The sequence below is a fragment of the Syngnathoides biaculeatus genome, chromosome 3, assembly GCF_019802595.1.
Source record: "Syngnathoides biaculeatus isolate LvHL_M chromosome 3, ASM1980259v1, whole genome shotgun sequence".
In the NCBI taxonomy this organism is placed as follows: domain Eukaryota; kingdom Metazoa; phylum Chordata; class Actinopteri; order Syngnathiformes; family Syngnathidae; genus Syngnathoides; species Syngnathoides biaculeatus.
Window position 1 is genome coordinate 24774346 of NC_084642.1, and position 19824 is coordinate 24794169.

Sequence of the window (19824 nt, forward strand, 5' to 3'; positions counted from 1 at the left end):
CAAAAGATCCACGTATGAAATGTGTTGAAGTGCGCGTCACGCAGCCAACAATGTCTCACTCAGCCTCGTCTCGATAGTGTTCATCGCGTACTGCGGCGGCTTTGAACATACCCCTAAAAGCAGCATGGCTCGGCTCCACCTCCTCCTTATATGCCACCAGCACAGAAAATCAGCTACACCGGCTGAGGCACGGCGTTCAGCGGTCACAGGCTGGACGTCGGGGTTTGGGACGGGGGCGGCTCGGAAGAACCCAGCCGAGACTGCGTTACTCAGTTGCGTCCACGCATAAATCGCCCCCGACTCGACTGTGTTGCTCAGTATTGCAGCGTCTGTAAGCACCCCCCTAAAGCAGCACCGCTCGACTCTGTCATAAGCCACACCGGCCGGCTGCGATGAGCCGCGATGGCTCATCTCCACCGCAGAAGTGGATCGGACGGGGATGCGGATTGGCCGTGATGGCATATCATCTGAATATGGCTCGAAACAACAGTGTAATATTGCCCTGAGGGCTCGAAACAATCGTGTAATATTGCCCCGGTAACTTCACTCGGTAGTGTGGTGTTGTCCTTTTCGAAAAGAGCTTCGGTGTCAGAAGGAGCGTCGGAAAAATCCAAATATCTCTGTTTTTCGGCTTCCATAGCACTACGCGTTTTCAATGGCGGAAGTGACTATGACTCAAGGACAAAGGACGCGACTAATATGGCGACCACTTGGATGTCGAGGGACACTCAATTGCGCAACTTTGCGCATGAATGACGTACGATCCGCTCAGATATATTTTTTTCGTATAGACATTGAGGTGAATACTGTTATATTTATTTTTCATTACAATATTTATTTTAGAATGTTTATGACAGTCCCACTTTAATGTGTGCAGATCTCTGCCGATGTGTTTTGCCCGTCAAACCAACCAAAAAGAAGGGAAGGGGAATTCTGACATTATATTGGGCCTTGCTGGACATCTTGCGCAAATTTGAAATCTCATGGGTTAAAAAAAAAAAAAACAGTGCCATTGCTAATAAAGTTTCAATTCCTTCAGAGAGCACTACTGATTTGGAAGGCCAATTAGACGGACACAGCAGTACATAGAGACCGAAAATCTGACATCCTACGTTCACATGCTTCTGATTTTGACCATTACAGAGGCCATTAATTGTTGCTTAGTAGTTGTCAACTGCATGCCTATTTTGCTATTGTTGTTTAGCTACAATTTAGCTACAACACCTAACTCAGAGCGAAAATAGAATAAAAGTTCCTAGAGGAACAGGTCTCTATAACTGTGTGAAGTGACAACCCACTTCAAACTCTCAACCACCACCCCCGTCCCCAAGTAACCTGCAACCCTGGCTCTGAATGACCACCCCAACAGCGTCGCAGGACCTCAGCTGGACCCAATGCAATTTTGCTTACCGTCTGCCATCCGCCGGAGGGTCCACAACTTCCTGACATGCAGGAGACAGCAGCGGAGGGAGGGGGACACCACCTCATCCACACGCATTATCAGCACTGGGGGCACCCCAAGGTTGTGTCGTCTTCCCTCTGCTCTTCTCACTCCACACAAACAGCTGCACCTCAAAGCACCGGGTTGTCTAACTCCTGACGTTTGAAGATGACACCACGTTCATCCAGCTCATCAACGATGGGAAGTGGTGTGGCCATCACAACCTGAAGCGGAATGCCCTAAAGACTATCGAGACATTTGTTGACTTCAGGAGGCATCCTACACCACAGCTGCCCCTCGTGCTGTCCAACTGTCTTGTGTCAACCCTTGAGACATTCAGCTTCCTGAGAATTACACTGTCACAGACGACCATCAACTCCATCCTCCAAAAAGCCCAGCAAAGGATATACTTCCTGCGGCATCTGAGGAGCCACGGCCTGCCACAAGAGTTGCTCAGACAGTTCTACACAGCGGTCATCAAATCAGTACTGTGTACCTCCATGACAGTCTGGTTTGGGGCTTCCACAAAAAAGGACAAACTCCGACTGGAACGGACAACCAAAACTGCTGAAGAGATTGTCGGCACCACACTATTGAAGACTTACACGACAGCTTAACTTGGACAAGAGAGGGGAGGATCCTATCGGATCCTCCACATCCTGGCCATCAGCTCTTCCAGCTCCTTCCATTGGGTACGGGCTACCGATCACAATGCAAACCAAAACTAGCAGGCATTCGAAGAGATTTTTTTTGTCTTGTAAATCAATTCTTACAACTCCACTGCAACATGCTGCCAATTTTCTACCTCGTTTTTGCTGTCACATCCTGTTGGACCAATTAGTAGTATATATGATAGACTATCGTACGACTTGTCATTTTAAACCGCATATACACCTTGAACTCTTGACACCCTTTGCACAGTTGTCACTGCACTGGACTACGGCTCGAATGGGCATTGTAACTGTTCTACATCTACATCTCTACATCTTCGCACAGTTTGGCACAACTATGTTTAAAAACAAAAAATGTTGAATGTCAATTGATTGTCTACTGTTTTGGTACTCAATATATATGTCGTACTAGGAGACAAATTAATTGTGTCTTCTTTATATATTTGGCCAATAAAACTGATTCTGATACGAGATCTAGAAATTCCAGTTTGCTGTAAGTATCAGCGCAGTCAAATTTGTCTGAATGCTAAAGCACACATTCATTATTTGGCATGTATATATTTTACTTAGTTATAGCTGGAAGCTGTCAAAACATCCCCCACAAACGTGAGTATATCACTTCTTTTTGTGTCTTTCAGTGTAACTGTTGTGTGGTTGGTTTATTCCTGACAATTGAAATGTCTCAAAACTTTCACCGCACTGCTACAAAACCTGTCACAATTTTGTAGCCGTTTTTTTCAGTGACCTAACTCATTGCAGTGGCACATGTAATGCTGTGGTTCAATACAGACCCCCCCCCACCCCCCCCCCCACACACACACACAAACACACACGCTGTCCATCAGCCAGATTGTGGCCACAGATACCTGCTGGGAAAACCAATCTATATGTGCACGAATGGAGGAGGAGAGGCGAGGCTCAGATCAATGGGGAGATATTGATACACGCGGCCAGGCGAGGAGAGTACACTCCTTCTCACGTCATTCTCCCTATAAGGGTACAGATTAGGAATCTAGATGAGATGCTGAGTAAGATATATTTGTGCGTGTTGATGTGAAAGCCTGCAAGACACATATTAGATAAGGTCAGATAAAAATGAAGGCGGCGCTGGCTCATTGTTGGAATGGACTCCCCACCGTTGAGCTCAGTGGAATAGCGTCAATAATAAATACCTCCATTACACTTGAGCGAGGCGACTTCACGACCCCTGCCGACTCCCCCTCAACTACCTTCAGTTATGCTGCATCAAATGCAACAGTTGCATTAAATCGCGCGTGCTGCCGCACAGAGACTTTGAGACGGAGGACTTGGAGAGATTTAGAATTCCCAATTTTGCTTTTGCAAGCTACAAGCTTCTCTTCCAAAAAGACATGGCTGGACATCCAGGTGGCTTCATAGAATTTGTGGCGCTGATCATTCATGGAGCTGATCGATCGCTCTTCCAGCAGCGCTTATGAATGATCTTGTCAGGCGACCTGCTCTCGGGTGCGGGCGCTTGTCCGGAATGATCGATCATTAGCGAGTCCGCCTACTATTTATTCTCTCGTGACCTAGTCTCTACATCGTGGAGAGGGCCAATTTATGAGAGCTCACACGTGATAGAATCCACTATTGATTCAGATTTTTTGGGACTGTTCAACTGTGACGAAGTGGCGCATTAATATTGTCCTCTTCTCTTCATACTGAAGTAAAATGGAGTGGAGGGAAAAAAAACAGACCTTCATATTCTTCTTCATAGTCTAATGGAATTCAGTACAAGAACGGTAACAAAAAGAGCCTGCAATGAAAACGGTCATCTGTTTGGATATTTTGTGGGAGTGGGATTCATTCAACAATAGACTAGTGTGGAGTGTATTTCTGCTGTGTCGTAGGTGTATTGCAGGTGTACTAATGTTCACAGTCATAGTAGAAACTACTACTTTTCAAGGTGGTATTTTCACAGTTTGTTAATTTGGCCACAAAATGTGGACTGAATGGACAACAAATACATTTGTTTAGGCAGATGTTGTGGTAAGACTGGATTGCTTTGATTCAGCATTTATTTTGATTTGACTGATTTGTGTGGTTTTTCTACTTTGCCAGCTTCTGCCAATATTTAAAAAACATACACGATGAGGCATTGAAAGACTATTTTCCTTCCTGTCAATATGAGTGTGAATAGCTGATGACTTTAAGATGTTGCAATTCTGTTTTACATGATTGATTGACGATTGATGACTATCATTGATGAGATTGAATTCTTTTTACACATCTTGTATTGGGTGTCATTCAATGGCCGGGTTACACTTGTTCTCAAAGAAGTGTATGCAGAGCAATGAGTCAGGGAGTGAAAGTTCACAAGAGAGGAGTGGGAAAAGGTCAATAGCAGCAAAGGAGGAAAACAAGAGAGAGAGAGAGAGAGAGAGAGAGTGAGCCTAAGGCTGAGGCAGTGATGTGAATGCAGCCTTAGAATAAACATGAGCCACGTGTAAACAAGAGGCCACCTACAAGCATCTACCAGACACTCACACAGGCCTGCACATGTGTGTGTAAACGGACTGCGGCTGTCCCTGCGGCTTGTCGTGCTCTCATCCCTCCTCCTCTTCCGATGCACACCTCCAAACATAAAACCCCTCGTGGTCATCATGTAGCTGCAGAGCCTTTTGTGAATGTCAAAAGTGTGCATGTGTTTTGACATGCTTGTGTGCGTGTGGTCAGCTGGACGTGGGTGCTGTGCTATGAATCCAGAAGCTTTACTTTGTGTTTTTTGTTCGTCTGTGTTTGAAGCAGAGTGATGGGAGCAACTTCATGACAGATATTTGCAGCCCTTTGAGTTCAGCCACAAAGTAAAACCATGCACCAAATTTGGTGCTTTGCTGAAAAACTGCACAGAATCATCCCAAGTCATATTTTTCAATCAACTGAACCCTAATTCTCAACACACTAGTGAGATAAATGCAGCACACCTCCCAGTACGATGCGGTGTGGTTCTACACCATTGCAAATGACAACCACAATAATAAACACTGTGAGATCAATACCTATCTGACAGTTTTTAGATTGTAGCAAGAATTGCTTCTCTCAGACAATTTTTGAAGTGGACATCTCACTGACCTCAAAAATCATAAAAAAATAGACTTTTTGAATTTTTCTAATTTTGAGAGACGTAATAATACAGTAGTACAATAAATCTGGACCATGCGACACATTGACAGTGGCAATGTCACATGATGGAAAATTGCATTATTACAGGAAATGATAAAATACCACACAGTGATGAGTTTAGAATAAAGTTCAGTCTTAAGTTAATTTATTATATATTTTTGAACATGAGAAAACATCTGCAATATGGGAAAAGTATGCAAACTCCACAAAGGAAGCCCACAGCTGAGGTTCAAAGTCTGAACCTCAGAACTGTGAGGCAGACGTGCTAACCATGAATCCATGGAGCTAATTTACTGAGTTCAGGTTCCTTCATCTCCATTATCTATTATCGATTCTATTTATCCTCACAGGGTCACTGGAGCCTGGGATGGATGCTGGCCAGTCGTAGGGGACATGCAGACAAACACGCATTCATACTTACATTCACATCTAAGAACAATTAAGAGTCTACAATGAACCTACTTTGCATTTTTTTTGCCATGTGGGAAGAAACTGGAGTCACAAACTCTTCACAGGAAGGGTTGAGCCCGGATAGGAACGCGCGATCTTTGAACTGTGAGGCTGTCTTGCTAACAAGCTGTCCACTGTGTCACCAATGAATAAAATGTTAAAAAGTAAAAATAAATAATGGGCTCAAGGCAAGCAAAAAAAAAAAAAAAATTAATATCGTGTTCAAGACATTAAAGTCTGCTCAATAACGTGTCACTGGATGAATCTGAGAGGAACATAACATCGCGCTTTATCTATTATCTAAATACAAATTAGCTGAAGCATATTTAGAGGATAACGTGAACTGTTGTGTGCCTGTGTCTGTGTCAGTACTTCTGTCTCATCTGATATGAATTTTGGAAAAACGGCCTCACAAATGAGTCCACTCAGGGATCCAATGAAGTGCCATTTAAACACCATGAACAGCGAAATAGTATTTGTAAATGTAATGCTGTTTCCATTTTTGCTGCATCTGTGAAACCAGCAGGTTTTCTTTTCAGGCCTACTGTGTTCATCATAAAATCAGCACACAGGTACACTGCTATAAAAAAAACAGAACATTGGCAGAGGAGCACCAAAACATCCCAATGTGAGCTATTTATGTATAACATCACCCGCGTGTGACCGAACTCTGTGTGTCACACATAAACAAGCTCACCAGTGTCCCCCATAAGCCATCCTCTTGGACCCTGGGGTCCAATAAGCAGCCATCTGCAGACAACATCTTCCACCATGCACCAGCAAACACAGGCAGAGGTGTGTGTGTGTGAGAGAGAGTGAGAGAGAGAGAGAGAGAGGGAGAGAGAGAAAGAGCGAGAGAGAGAGAGGGAAGTGGACTATAGTTCAAGGGCACAGGTACTCGATCAACCTTCAGTCGAGGGAATAAACAGGCTCCCCTCCTACATGTGAACACCATAACGGGTCCTGACCATACCAACGCCTCCCTTCCCACTACACACACATACACACACGGCGATAATGCACTTATTACTGCACTCTGTACACTGGGTTGGACCCCCTGCTGCTGGCGGCCTCCTCCTAAGCGTGAAAGCCGATGCCTTGCTGCCTGTGGCCCTGCCTCACTTCCAGATGCAGCGTGGGTGGTTGGGTGGTGCAGCGGGGTGGGATTTGGGGGCACGGACGCCGTCCTCTGGTGCTCCTGTTTGCTCATCCATCCTAGCCTGCCAGCCCACAGATCGATAGCGCTGCTCTCTTAATCAGGTCTCTAGTGGCTGAGGCCAGACCAGTATGTGTGTGTGTGTGTGTGTATACAGACAGGAGCTTGTTCCAAGTGATGGCTGCACTTGTGTGTCTTTCCATCTTGGAATTTTCTGACTCTTCATTAGTTGTGTTTTATTTTGACTGGATAGTCTTTCATCCCCCTCTCTTTCTGATTGCTCCCGCTGTTTCAAAACTCTTCAGTGTCTTTCCTTTGCTGCCTTGGGCACACCAGAGCTCACTCAAAAAGGCATCTCAGTCAAGTCGCTCCCGCTACAATCTGTTAGGAGTCGTGATGATGATGGAGGAGGCTGAGTGCTGGGGAAATGGAGATGAGAAAGGATGAGAGGCGAGAAGAGCCTGCAGTGCAAAAGAGTTGAGATGAAGTGTCGGGCGTCCAGCTGTGGGTGCTGAAGAATCTGCTTGCAGGCTTTCGTCGCAGCTGTGGTGACACAGGTGCCACCAAAGCCTGCACGCGCGCACACTTGTAGAAATAAAAATAAGGGTATCAGATAAAAGAGAAAACACGTCAAAAGCTTAATGTTTCATTATTTTTCCCAAGTATCCTTTGCTGTATATTTCCAACTATTACTTTTTCAAGTATGATCACAACGAGCAAATAAGAACCATATTCTACCCTCTGCCTAAATCTGAATTGGTATGCAGTTACTTCACTGGCTGTGCTGATTCCACCGACCAGATAAGTCAGTCATCTCTGTGCCACATGCCACACTCTGAGTGGAGCGGCCCGAAAACGTGGGCGTTCCCTATCAAATCTGGCCTTGCGCGGAATCTGCCATCAATTTAACCACTTTTCCTCTCACGCATTCCAGAGGCTGTAATAAGTGATGGTGAAACTTGAAATATGGATACAGTCACCACATATTGTAAGCGACATCGAGAAAACAATCAAATGTACACGCTGGAGAGACTGAAAAAAACAACAAGTGAGCTGTTTAAAGATGCACTGAGATTCTGTTCCAGCAACTCCCAGTCTTTGTAATGGCAAAATGGTGAGTTACATACTGTGTTTAATCATTGATTATTTGCTTCTATGTCAGTCGGCTAACTCAGTCCAAGGTGTATGAAGGTTGGGCGTTGCTGATTTATACAGTATATATTTTTTAAAAACCGATTGACCTCCAAACATAAATTCAGTCATAAACACAGCACACTGCATTACATTAATTTGGATTTATTTTCCAGAGAACTAAAAAACAAAACATTGCAGCAGTGTGCACATTACTTTAACGCTCCGTCATTTAGTGCCATCCTCCCAATTCGACGACTCAAGCCTCTCTGGTATTTTCACGCTCATCAGACCAACTGTATGGAAGGACACACGTAAATGAAAACCACACAAAGTGCAGGCACAAAAAAGAAAAAGTCATGTAAATGTTTAGTTCTGATAAAACATTTCAATTTCTGGACAAAAAGGATTCTAATGGTTAATCCATCCATCCATTTTCTTTGCCGCTTATCCTCACAAGGGTCAAGGGGAGTGCATTAGCCTATCCCATCTGTCAACGTGCAGGCGGCGGGGTACACCCTGAACCGGTTGTTAGCCAATCGCAGGGCACATAGAGACAAATAGCTGCACTCACAATCACACCTATGAGCGTTTAGTGTGTCGAATTAATGTTGCGTGTTTTTGGGATGTGGGAGGAAACCGGAATGCCCGGAGAAATCCCACGCAGGCACCGGGAGAACATGCAAACTCCACACAGGCAGGGCTGGGATGGAACCCGGCACCTCAGAACTGTGAGGCCAACGCTTTACCAGCTGATCCACCGTGCCAGTTGTAATCGTCAATAAAAATATAAAACAAAATAGTATCTTAAAATCTCTGCTACCGAGTTACAGGTTATGGTATGTTAATATGTTAATTGTACTTATTGTAATGATTGTTGGGCAATTATGGAAGACCAAAAATGTATGTTTTTTAAGAAGCATTTTGCACACAGCAGTTAACATGACCATAATGTAAGGAAGGGCAAGGTTTCATTTGAAAGTTCTTCAATCTTGCGTCATTTGATTTAAAAAGCTGTTTTTCCTTCCAGCTTGATATTCAAGTTCACAATTTGGCATCAGCATGTAATCACAAGCACACATTTGTCCTCTTCAGTAATCCATTTACTGCATGGACAGTACAACAGTGAGGTGGAAAGTACTTTTTTTTTTTTTTACATAAACAACATGCTCTCCTTTTCATGAGAATCCTTCAACCCTTCCATTTTACAGCGCTTGTCCTCATTGGGGCCGCAGGTGAGCCGAAAGGAAAAGTACAGTACAGAAGAAAAAGGTTATTAAAAAAAAAAAAGTTACCTCTTTTTGAAGACAACATACCCCATGAGAGGACGCCATGTTCTCGTGCTGTAAGGTATAAATGTACAGTCCAAGTAAATTGTGATGCGATCACGGGAAAAATAGTCGGAGGAGTTCCTTCTTGTTGACCTTCCCCATTTGGTTTCTTGGTATCTCGTCCACTAGAAGCAGGCTAGTGGGGATGGTGTAGGGTGCCATGCACTCCCTGCAAAGGGACGTTAATGCACTTAGGACTTGTTTACTGGAGATGCACAAACACACACGGGCTCAGGATGGCAGGCGCGACAACACACAACAGTAGAGCGTGCACGCCAGTGCCAATAATTGTGTGCGCACATATGCAACAACAAAGACAACAAGAATAGAAAACAATTGCACAACAAAGGCAAGGCCTCTGGCAGAGTAATTGAGATAAGAAATGTCCTTCATCCCTCGCTGCAGCTTTCCTCACTAATAACCCAAATTTACCTTCCAGACACAGACAATTCCCTCCCAACAAAACAATATAATCATTACTACATTATAAAACAAAACAACAACAAAAAAAAGTCACCAGCAAAACAGCAGGCTCAGCTAATTAAAAGTGTTTTAGTTTTCCATATTCGGTGCACGGTTGTTATGTTGAGTCAAGTTGCAGCCTGGAGCTTTCCTATTATCTCTTAACCTACTTTGTGTGCGTACGCGAGATGTTGTGTTGCGTTGTGTTGTGCTGCGAGTGAAGAGAATGACTCACACTGCGCTCTCAGCACGTCGGAGCAAAGTGTCAGTGGGTACATGCGCATGCCTACACATCTGTAATGGCGCTGGCTTGTGTTGCCAACTTCTTTGGGCCACCGTGCATGTGTGTGTCTGTACACGCACGGTGATGCCCCGGCAAGTGTGACGGAGATTCAGACTGACAGCTGCAGCCGGGGCACTGAAGAGTGAGCATCCATCTACTTGTTTATGTCTCATCTTATCTCTTTCTTCCTCCCTGTTAGCATGAAGTCACTGGCTGGCGGGAAGTGTGCTGGTACTGCCCGTCCGCTGGCCGCACCCCTGGCCGGAGTGTGGATCTGTGTGTGCGTTTTTGCCTTATGGCTCAGCACAGAATCAGTATAGCAGCAACTTGGATGATTAACCATAACACTGAACACGCCACCATATGGACCCCACAGCTATGACTTGCATGCATGCGCACACACACGCACAACACATACATACACATATACAAACACACACCCCTACAATAAACACAAGTGTGTTTATTGTAAACAGAATTTGCAATATAGCAGCTAATAATTTATTACTACATATATTTAGAATTTTTATATATGCATTCCAATACCAATTTGTGAAAATGCATTTAGAGAGACCACTTGAGGCTACCATCGATACACACAACACACACGCACGCGCACACACACGCGCGCACACACACACTCACGCCTTGCAGACATGATAAAAGCACAACATTTTTTGGGTTGCTCTTCATACTCCCGGTTCTGGCAATGCAGTCAACAAAAAGAATTACGTGTACTGAATTAATTGCGGTGATGTTTTGAATTACAGGCAAGTAGCTGAAGAAAATTAAGATAAGCTTTGCTCTTGACTTGCACCCGTTTCTGTTGTTGTTTATTATTACGAGTGAGAGCATGTGCTATTCATCAAGCTAAGCTTGGTATTTGTGAATTTATTTCATAAAAGTCTGACTGTGGATTGTGTTTTAAATGGATAGGTTAGTAAAGTTTCTTTATCTGAAGAATATTAGCTCAATTCAATCTCTGTGAGTCACTGCTTCCACATTTTAATCAATTGGCCTATAAAGCTGACCGTATCGGAGATGTGCAGCTGAGTGATTGCACTACTGTGACCTTTAAAAAAAAATCTGTGATGGACTGAATTCGCAACCAATGAACTGCATACATATTACAATAAGTTGGATGATTTGAACAATATATGTCATATCTTAAAGGAGTGATTCCGTCTAAAGCAACAATACCTCGCCCACGTCTTCAACTCCGGCAAGGTCAAACGCTGACCCTCCTTCAGCTGAACCACTGCGGTGACCTTTTGTCCCCACGTCTCATCCGGCGCTCCGATCACAGCGATGTCTTTACAAGAGTTGAGAGCATTTTTCAGCCCTTTACTTGATTTATCACTGACATAGATTGGATACAAATGTTGACAAAATCATTATGGCATGTTTTTTTTATTACCTATGATGTCGGGATGGGCCAGCAGTTGCCGCTCGACTTCGAGGGCACTTATCTTGTAGCCCCCACTCTTGATGATGTCAACATTGGTGCGGCCCATGATCCAATATGCCCCGTCTTTAAATACTGCTGTATCACCTGCATGCCAAAGAAAAAGACTGTTCATAAATGTTCGGCACACAAAATGGAAAGATATAATCATAACAATTCAATAAATCCTTCATGAACCAAAACAAGTAAATAACTGAAACAGAAATCTAGAATTTTGGTTGACATTAGGCAAACAAGCGTGGTTCAAATAGAAATAGAGGTTAGTTTTGAAAAAACAATGGCCACCATTTATGTAAAATCCCCATTGACTCTCATTTGAATGACTCAGAGCGTTCCATTACAATATTATATTGATTACTCGGACGAGTTTAAATTAGCCAACGTCAAAAAGTCTCCATTGATTTGGATTCACTGCAGTCGTCAGGAATTAATACGAAATGATTTATGACCGTTGTGACACACATTGGGGTAGCCATTCAACTAAAGTAGTAACTTAAAATGAACATTGGTGCATGAACATTAGTTAAAATGATATGATCTAGACAGCCCCGAAAGCAGCAGAGTGGGGCCGGTCTGCCTCAGAGTCAAGAGGTCTTTGGTTCAAATCTCAATGCTCCCCCTCCTGTGTGCAGTTGCTATTGTATGTTCTCACTCTGCTTGAGTGGCTTAATGATGATAAAGATTAAAAAATGTTCATAGGTGCGAATGTGATGCAGTTTGTTTGTCCATATGTGTCCTGTGATTGTCACAAGATCAGTCCAGGGTGAACCCCTCCCCTCATCCGACACCAGTTGGGATTGACTCCAGCTCACCCGAGACACGAATGAGGACAAGCTTGAGAGAAAACGGATGGACGAATGAATAAAATTGCTTTTGACTATGCGATGACATCAAAGCTGTGAAAAAAATGTCTAATTCGGCTAAATCAACCACAAAACTTGGTTCATGTAATTGTTTAATAAAAGCATTGTTGCACTACCTGCACCCAATTTGTGTTGCGTGGAACATTTGGCCACTGTCCAGGTTTACCACATTGACTTTTGTTGTGGACAGAATCGCTGTTGCATAAGTAAAAAATCATTACCAAAAACACATTGGTATTAGATGTGTAATACAAATACTGTCCATATTACACGATGTATGCGTAAGCAAAATTACATTTATGTATTTATTTATTTATTTATATTTACCTAAAATGGTAAATATGCCAATAGTGAATGCCAACCATGTAAGCTATTTTTGTTGTCTGAAGTTCAGGACAGAATCCATACAATACTCTCTCCTCAGTACCAACATATACCATTTAAATGTAAAGGTCCAGGCCTCATAATTGAGTACTCAACAAAATATTTGTTAATCGATTCCAAAAAGATTCAATAGCAGTAGCCCTGGATGACGTACATTTCACAGTGGATATTACTTTGTTCATGATTTGTTCTACGATTTATATCCTGTTTGTTATGGTAGAGCTGGAGTCCATGCCAGCTGACTTTGGGCAAGAGGCGGGTACACATCCCTTCACCTTCAAATTAACACCTATGGGCATTTCTGAATTCATCTTTTTGGAACGTGAGAAGAAGGCGGTGTACCCAGATACAAACCAATGCAAGCTAGGGGAGAAGAGGCTGGGACAGGAAGGCCTGTGAGGTAGACATGCTAAGAAAACGCGCCATGTGCTACCTTTAGAAGAGATGCCAATTTACTTTTATTTCTGACATAGATAACAAAAATACAATAATAAACAAAAGAAATGGTTCACACTGTAGACTATCTTGGATATTTTTCTCACACTTAACCAAGTAATAAACTAAAAAGCCCCTAAAAAGTAAAATTCTGCTGTGGTCGACTGGCTAGTACATTTGCCTCCCACTTCTGAGGACCTGAGTTTAAATCCGGTCTTGCCTGTGTGGAGTTTGCATGCTTGCTTGTGGTTGCGTGGATTTTCTCTGGGTACTCTGATTTTCTTCCGCCTCCCAAAACCATGCATAGTAGGCTAACTGAAGACTCTGAAGACGCATTTGATCCGGTGACGCTGGAGTGTCCAAGGGAAACAAAAAGCATCACGAGTGAAGATTGACATTTCTCCTAGCCAATGGGATGCCAGGAAGGTGTGGGCGATAACCAATGGGACAGCAGCTCTATTACGCCACTTTCAAACCAAGATACAGGATGTTTACATTTGGTGAAATTTTGGGGCTGCAAATCCAGCGCCTATTTTTGCCTTTCATATCCTGAATTTTTCCTTCGTAACAAGACAATATTTTTCCCAAGGAGGCGTTTCGTAAGTTAATGGTGGCGTGGACCCTGAGCTGGTTGCCATCGAATCACAGGGAAACAGCATTTGCACCTGAGCACTCTTTAGTCTTCAATGGATCTAATATACATTTTTGGAATTTTCAATGAAAGCCGGGTACTCTCTAAAACAATTCTCAATGTAGCAACAGACAACATCTACATAATGGAAAGTACCTCCTTAAAGGAAGTTTTAAGCTCAGCTGTCCTTTCACTTCCACCTGTATGTGTGTCCTAAAGACCAATTCAGAGTGTTGCATCCACGCTCGAATGCACACACACACACACACACACACACACACACACACACACACACACACACACACACACACTATTGGGGACAGGTGTGGGGACGACGCAAACAGTTTGAAGGGGCTCAGCTGGGCTGGAGGACAGCAAGCAAAGAAAATGGGACAGTACCGGAAGATGCTGAGGAGGGGAGGGGAGGGGAGGGGAAGAGGTGCAAAATGAGTCACGATTAAGTTTGGGTGGTGGACTGAGAGGTCAGCGAAATACAGCACACATGTACTCCTGCGACACAGTGCAGCTTTGTTTTGCATTTAGGAAAAAGGTACAAATGGGATAATGTGGAGGATGCAAAAATTGCAGGGATATCAGAAAGTGACTGGGACCAGCTATTAAATAATACCCCCCACTCCCCACAATAGCCATTTTCACTCTTCAAGAATAAAAATAGTTGGGTCTCTGCAATGCCTGCCCACCTACAAAGTGTAAAATTAAACAACCGAGTGAAATAAGTGAACCCCTTTGTTATCTGGCAATTTTCTGAAAAATGCAATCTTTTCTGTACTTGGTAACAGTGGTGCTAATTTACATAACAACAACCCCCACACACCGGGGTTGTGTTTGGTAATGCACCGCATAAACATAGTAAATTTTGCCTCCAAGAGTTCCATCCTTTCAACAAAACACCACCACATGGGGCTTTGCTTCTGCAAGTCGAAGCAAACCGCTGGCCTCATTGCAAACGGCTAATTGAAATGGAAGAGGAGACAGCCAAATGTGCACACTCACCGACTGCAATCCAGTACCCTGAATATTATTGTTAAGGAAGTCGGACTCGCCTTCGGTCCAAGGAGAGCATTCCAGCAAATGTCAAATGTTATGTGAAAATCCAGAGGAAACTGACTCTGAGATGAGCCAAAGCCTGATCTTTCTCGTTCCACTGTGGAGTTGCACACGATGAGAGGCATCGAGTAGATCTGGGAATACTGATGGCTCCCCTGGTTCAGTGCCTTTATGGAGGGGTTCATCCCCGTAGATGAGAGGATAGCCTCTCTCTGCCTCGAGGAGTGGGGAAGGGTCCTGACTTTTGCCTGCATCCAGGCACGAATGTAGCTCAGAGTACCCATCTTTTTTTGAATCCTTGCAGGGGGTCTTGAAGAGTGCCCCTACTGGGTACTGCCAAATTCTTCTGGGGGACTTCACCATTTAAGTGGGTAATGACAGTGAGAACTGAAAGGGGTTTATTGGGAAGAAGAATGGTCTATTTGGGGGGGGGGGGTGTTGAAGTGAAGAATCTGTCAAGAAGCCGAAACTCAAATTCAAGAGGAGCAGTGTGGTTTTTATCCTGGCAATAGAACAGTGGACCAGCTCTACACCCTTGAGGGTGCATTGGAGTTAAAGAAACTGAATTCCTCTATGCAGTCTATAAGTTATTGTGCATGGCCTCAGCAAACTCCTCCCACATCCAACTTTTTGCCTGAACGACCACCAGAGTTGCATTCCCCTTTACAAGCTGGTACACATCAGAAAGCAGTTCAATATCAAAACACACTTGGGTTCCCATTGGGGGGTTTTAGTCTTCTTGTGTTTGGTGCCCCAGGATCATGGAGTATTGGAATCCTTGACAAAGGCTGTTGAATCCCTGTACGCCTGGCTTGCTTTGCCAGAAATCAATCTAATTCACTTCCAGTGAGGTTTGGATTCTGTCAAGGCTTCCTTTTTCACCGATTCTTTTCATTATCATTATGGACAGATTTTCTAGGGGCACCTGGGGAGCTGAGGAGGTCTGGTTTGATAACATCAGGGTCACATCGTTGCATTTTTGCAGATGATGTGGTTTGGATGGCTTTATAAAGCTGCGATATCCCACTCTTACTGGAACGGTTCACAGCAGAACTGTGGAAAATCTAGAATGAAAATCAGCAACCTCTAAGACTGAGGCAACGATCCTTAGTCAAAAAAGGGTTGAGTGGCTTCTCCGGGTCAGGGAAGAGATCCTGCCCCAACTGGAGGACTTCAAATATCTCAGTGTCTTGTTCACGAGTGACGGAAGAATGGTGGAGGAGATTGGCAGGCGCATCAATCAGCGTTTGCAGTGATGTCAACGCTGTATTGGTCTGTCACAGGGAAGAAAGATCTAAGCCAAAAGGTGAAGCTCCCAATTTACCGGTCGATATATGTTCCTACCCTGACCAACAGTAATGATGCCTGGATCAGAAAAGATGACATGCCAAGCCAGAAGGACACTCTGAGCGTTCACTTTGCAGCAAAGCTATTGCGCAAAATGCCAGCAAACACATATGGCAAGATCATCAGAATCAGGATACAAATCAGCTTTAATAACGAAGTATGTAACAACACACAAGGAATTTGTCTCTGGAAGTTAGTGCCGCCTGATACGACATGCAGAACAAAGAACAAACTAACAACAACAAAGAACAATGGACATCATCCCAGTCGTTTGCCAGCTCCTCATCTCTGGACCAGGATTTGATAAAACAGGATCCATAACCGTGATGAGTGAGATGTGTGGATAACCACCCGAACTTCATCCCAAGATTTCTCTGATGAAGACAGATGAAGGTAACTAGTTTTCAGCTTATGTTAGCTACCTTTCGCGAGCAAACACGCTTCTTAAATCCTTGCTACAGAAAAACACAGTTTAGTCCCACTAATTCAGTATTCCGCCGACACAACTGGTTCGAGCTTTGAGCTCTCAGTTCTGAGGACCGGGGTTCAAATACCAGCCACGTCTGTGTGGAGTTTGCATGTTCTCCCCGTGCCTGCGTGGGTTTTCTCCAGGCACTCCGGTTTCCTCCCACATCCTAAAAACGTGGATTAATTGGAGACTCTAAATTGCCCCTAGATGTGATTGTGAGTGCGACTATTGTCTGTCTCAAGAGCCCTGCGATTAGCTAGCAACCAAGGTGTACCTTGCCTCCTGCCTGATGACAGCTGAGATGGGGTCCAGCAATCCCGCAACCCTTGTGAGGAGAAACGGCTCAGAAAATGGATGGATGTAATGTATTTTTTTAAAATTACAGGCCATGCATCCAAGAGATGCAGGCATGGGGGGGACGTTCAATCCTGGACCTCAGATCTGTGAAGCCAACGCTCTAACCAGTTGCACTACTGTGCCGCCCCAGGTTGATCCAGTAAATACATTAAAATAACAAATAATAAAGTTATATTTTAATAATTACAATTATACAGATTTGATTGTTTTCCTACATCTATTTATCATATTAGATAAAATAGTGCAGCAACCATCCTGTGGTCACATTCTTAATTTTAAACATATGTAAATTCAGACAAACTGTTCTTATTGTGAATTTCATAGACTGGCATCTCTAAAGGTACAGCTATACATGCAATTTTATTAATAACTGGCGTGGTCATTTTTTTGTATGTTTCAGTTTTCACAGCCTTGGTTTCCTCATTTTCAGTTTTGGCCCAAAATTTTCCTTTCAGTGCATCATTACTTTCAACAGAGTATTTCATGCGTATACTTACTGAACCTTACAAATGCATCTTATTTTTTTGACTGAGAATAAGAGAATGTTATTATTCAGTGCATTGAAAAATTCTTCGTTTCCCATGAAGCAGTTGGAAACTACTCAAGAGTGGATAACTGTACAGGCACCGTTTTGGAAAATATGTAATATCGGATATCTCTCGTCAAAATAATACAACTATACGGTATTTAGTTTCTGCTGGTGTACTTAATGTTGTGGCCAATGCCTTTATCAGACTCGTCCTGTCCCTGACAAATAAACATCCTTTTTCCCCACCTCATCATTCAGCCTTTTCTGTGACCTCTCCAAAGCATCTCTCATCACATCACCTGTTCCTTCTCTCCAACTATCTCCCCATCTTCTCCTTCCACTTGCCTCTCTGCCTCCGCATCAATAGAAGGCCCATCTGCTCCTATACATCACACACTTCATTTCAGTTTATTAGCTGGAATAAATCATAAATATTTCATTATACATCACGGGCGCCTGTCGCCTGCACACCGACAATTTATCACCGCTGCTCTCTATGCCGGCTTGCCACGCTGGCTATAAGCTTTCCAGTCTATTAAACAAGATTGATACAGAGTGTAAATTTAGATATCGGGAATTTCTTCACAGACCACTGCTCTGCACTGATAGGCCACGGTAACGGGGGAGGGGAGGGAAGATGGGAGTAAACCAAGGGGGGATGCGGGTGTTAACAACAGTAAAGGGGTTGTTACACTTTCTTCTTTTCTGTCTTCCTCTTGCTTTCAGATGAGGGAGGAAATAAAAACAAGCCTTGTTGCTATCTTCTCTGACTGCAGGCACCTGGGTTTATAGACACTTATAGTTTCTTTTCTTGTGTTTGCAGGCCTCTCTTTGCGAGCTGAGGCTGACCGCTTTTGTAACCTTCCCTCTCTGTCAAAAAGAAATAATGGTTTTAGGTAATCACAAAAACTAACAGTCACAACATACTTGCGTTGAGTTTGAAGTACTTCTTAAGAGAAGGAGAGGGGGCAGGGGGAACTTGTGCTGGAACAGCATGTTCAGAGAGTTGCACAAGTGGGAATTGCGATTGGAGAACACTAGCTGATAAAAATAATTAAAAAAACAAGCACAGAGTTGTTGGGAACTGTGTTACTGGGCCACACGAACACCAATACATCATATATACAGTATTTACACAGGGAGTAACCACACACATGTACGCACGCAAACACACGCACACAAACGTATGACTTCAGGCATCAGAGACGCTCCACCATTTTGCGCTGTGGCGTCAGAGGAAGATATGGCCGAATGGCTTTCTTAATTAAAACGATAAGAGGCCTAATTGCACTGGGCTTTCATCTCATTCAGAGGCATTAAAGAAAGTGAAGGCAAAGAAGAAAAAGAAATAAAAACTGATGAAGACCAACTGAAAATGGAGGGCAGAGAAAGTTTCACTTTTTCAATAAAACCTAATTCAATCAACAACTTGAAAATGAGAGACGTGGGTAACACAGGTGATGAAAAAACTGGCGTGTAATCACACTGTGAAACTAGTTGCTGTCCAAGGCAAATAAAATGAAGCAACTCCAATGACTACAATTTTTCTTGGTGTTTGGAGAAAAAGTTAAATAACTGTACAGTCACCGCAGTGTAACAGTGGTCCATACAGTAGGTGAGAGTGGGAGTGGTTGTCTATAATGTGCGTTCTGCAATTGACTGGCAACCAGTCAATGCCCCTCAATCTATGTATACTCTCTATCTCGCCCAAAGTGAGCAATGATGGCCTCCAGCATAAACGTAATACGTGAGGGCAAATGGCACAAAAAAGGATGGATGGAATAGTGTCACGAGCGACACATTATGTCATCATTCCTTCCTCAAACACATACCTTTGCTCAACCAGATTTATTGTAAATATCACACACCAACATGATAAGAAAAATCGACTCCTGCAGAGTACCAAGACCACAGGCCAGTAATTTAATAACATAAAATAAAATTGTGTGCTTTTTCTCACACAGGAAAAACAAGCAGTTCAACCAAGTCTTGTCTTGTATATCACAATTCTAATGCAACACTAAAATACTTGTGATTTGAGGTGTGAATGCAACTGTCAATCAATAGCCATTTGAATGTCTGATACTGTATTCTCTGCTCAGTGTGGCGGGACAGTTGAAGGTCCGATTTAAGATTTTTGTTTTCAGTACTACACAAGATTTCAGCGACGTCACTGAGGCAAGACAACAGAGATGAAGACAACCCCT

At 43.5% G+C, this 19824-nt stretch overlaps 1 protein-coding gene across 11 annotated transcripts in view; it reads right to left on the minus strand.

Moving 5' to 3' along the window:
• The window catches only part of acsf3 (acyl-CoA synthetase family member 3), a 66933-nt gene that overhangs the window by 15705 nt on the left and 31404 nt on the right, over positions 1-19824 (minus strand). For 2 of the 11 annotated variants that reach the window (XM_061814955.1, XM_061814956.1), the window contains exons 8-11: positions 11487-11621; positions 11270-11381; positions 9418-9493; positions 8321-9336 (exon numbers count right to left, since the gene is read on the minus strand). In XM_061814955.1, coding sequence (XP_061670939.1) covers positions 9214-9336; positions 9418-9493; positions 11270-11381; positions 11487-11621 — 446 coding nt within the window. In that variant the 3' untranslated portion in view covers positions 8321-9213. Of the gene's footprint in view, positions 1-5533; positions 7282-7779; positions 8290-8316; positions 9494-11269; positions 11382-11486; positions 11622-19824 lie in introns of those variants that run through there. The other 9 variants (XM_061814957.1, XM_061814962.1, XM_061814959.1 and 6 more) reach the window with 9 other exon arrangements.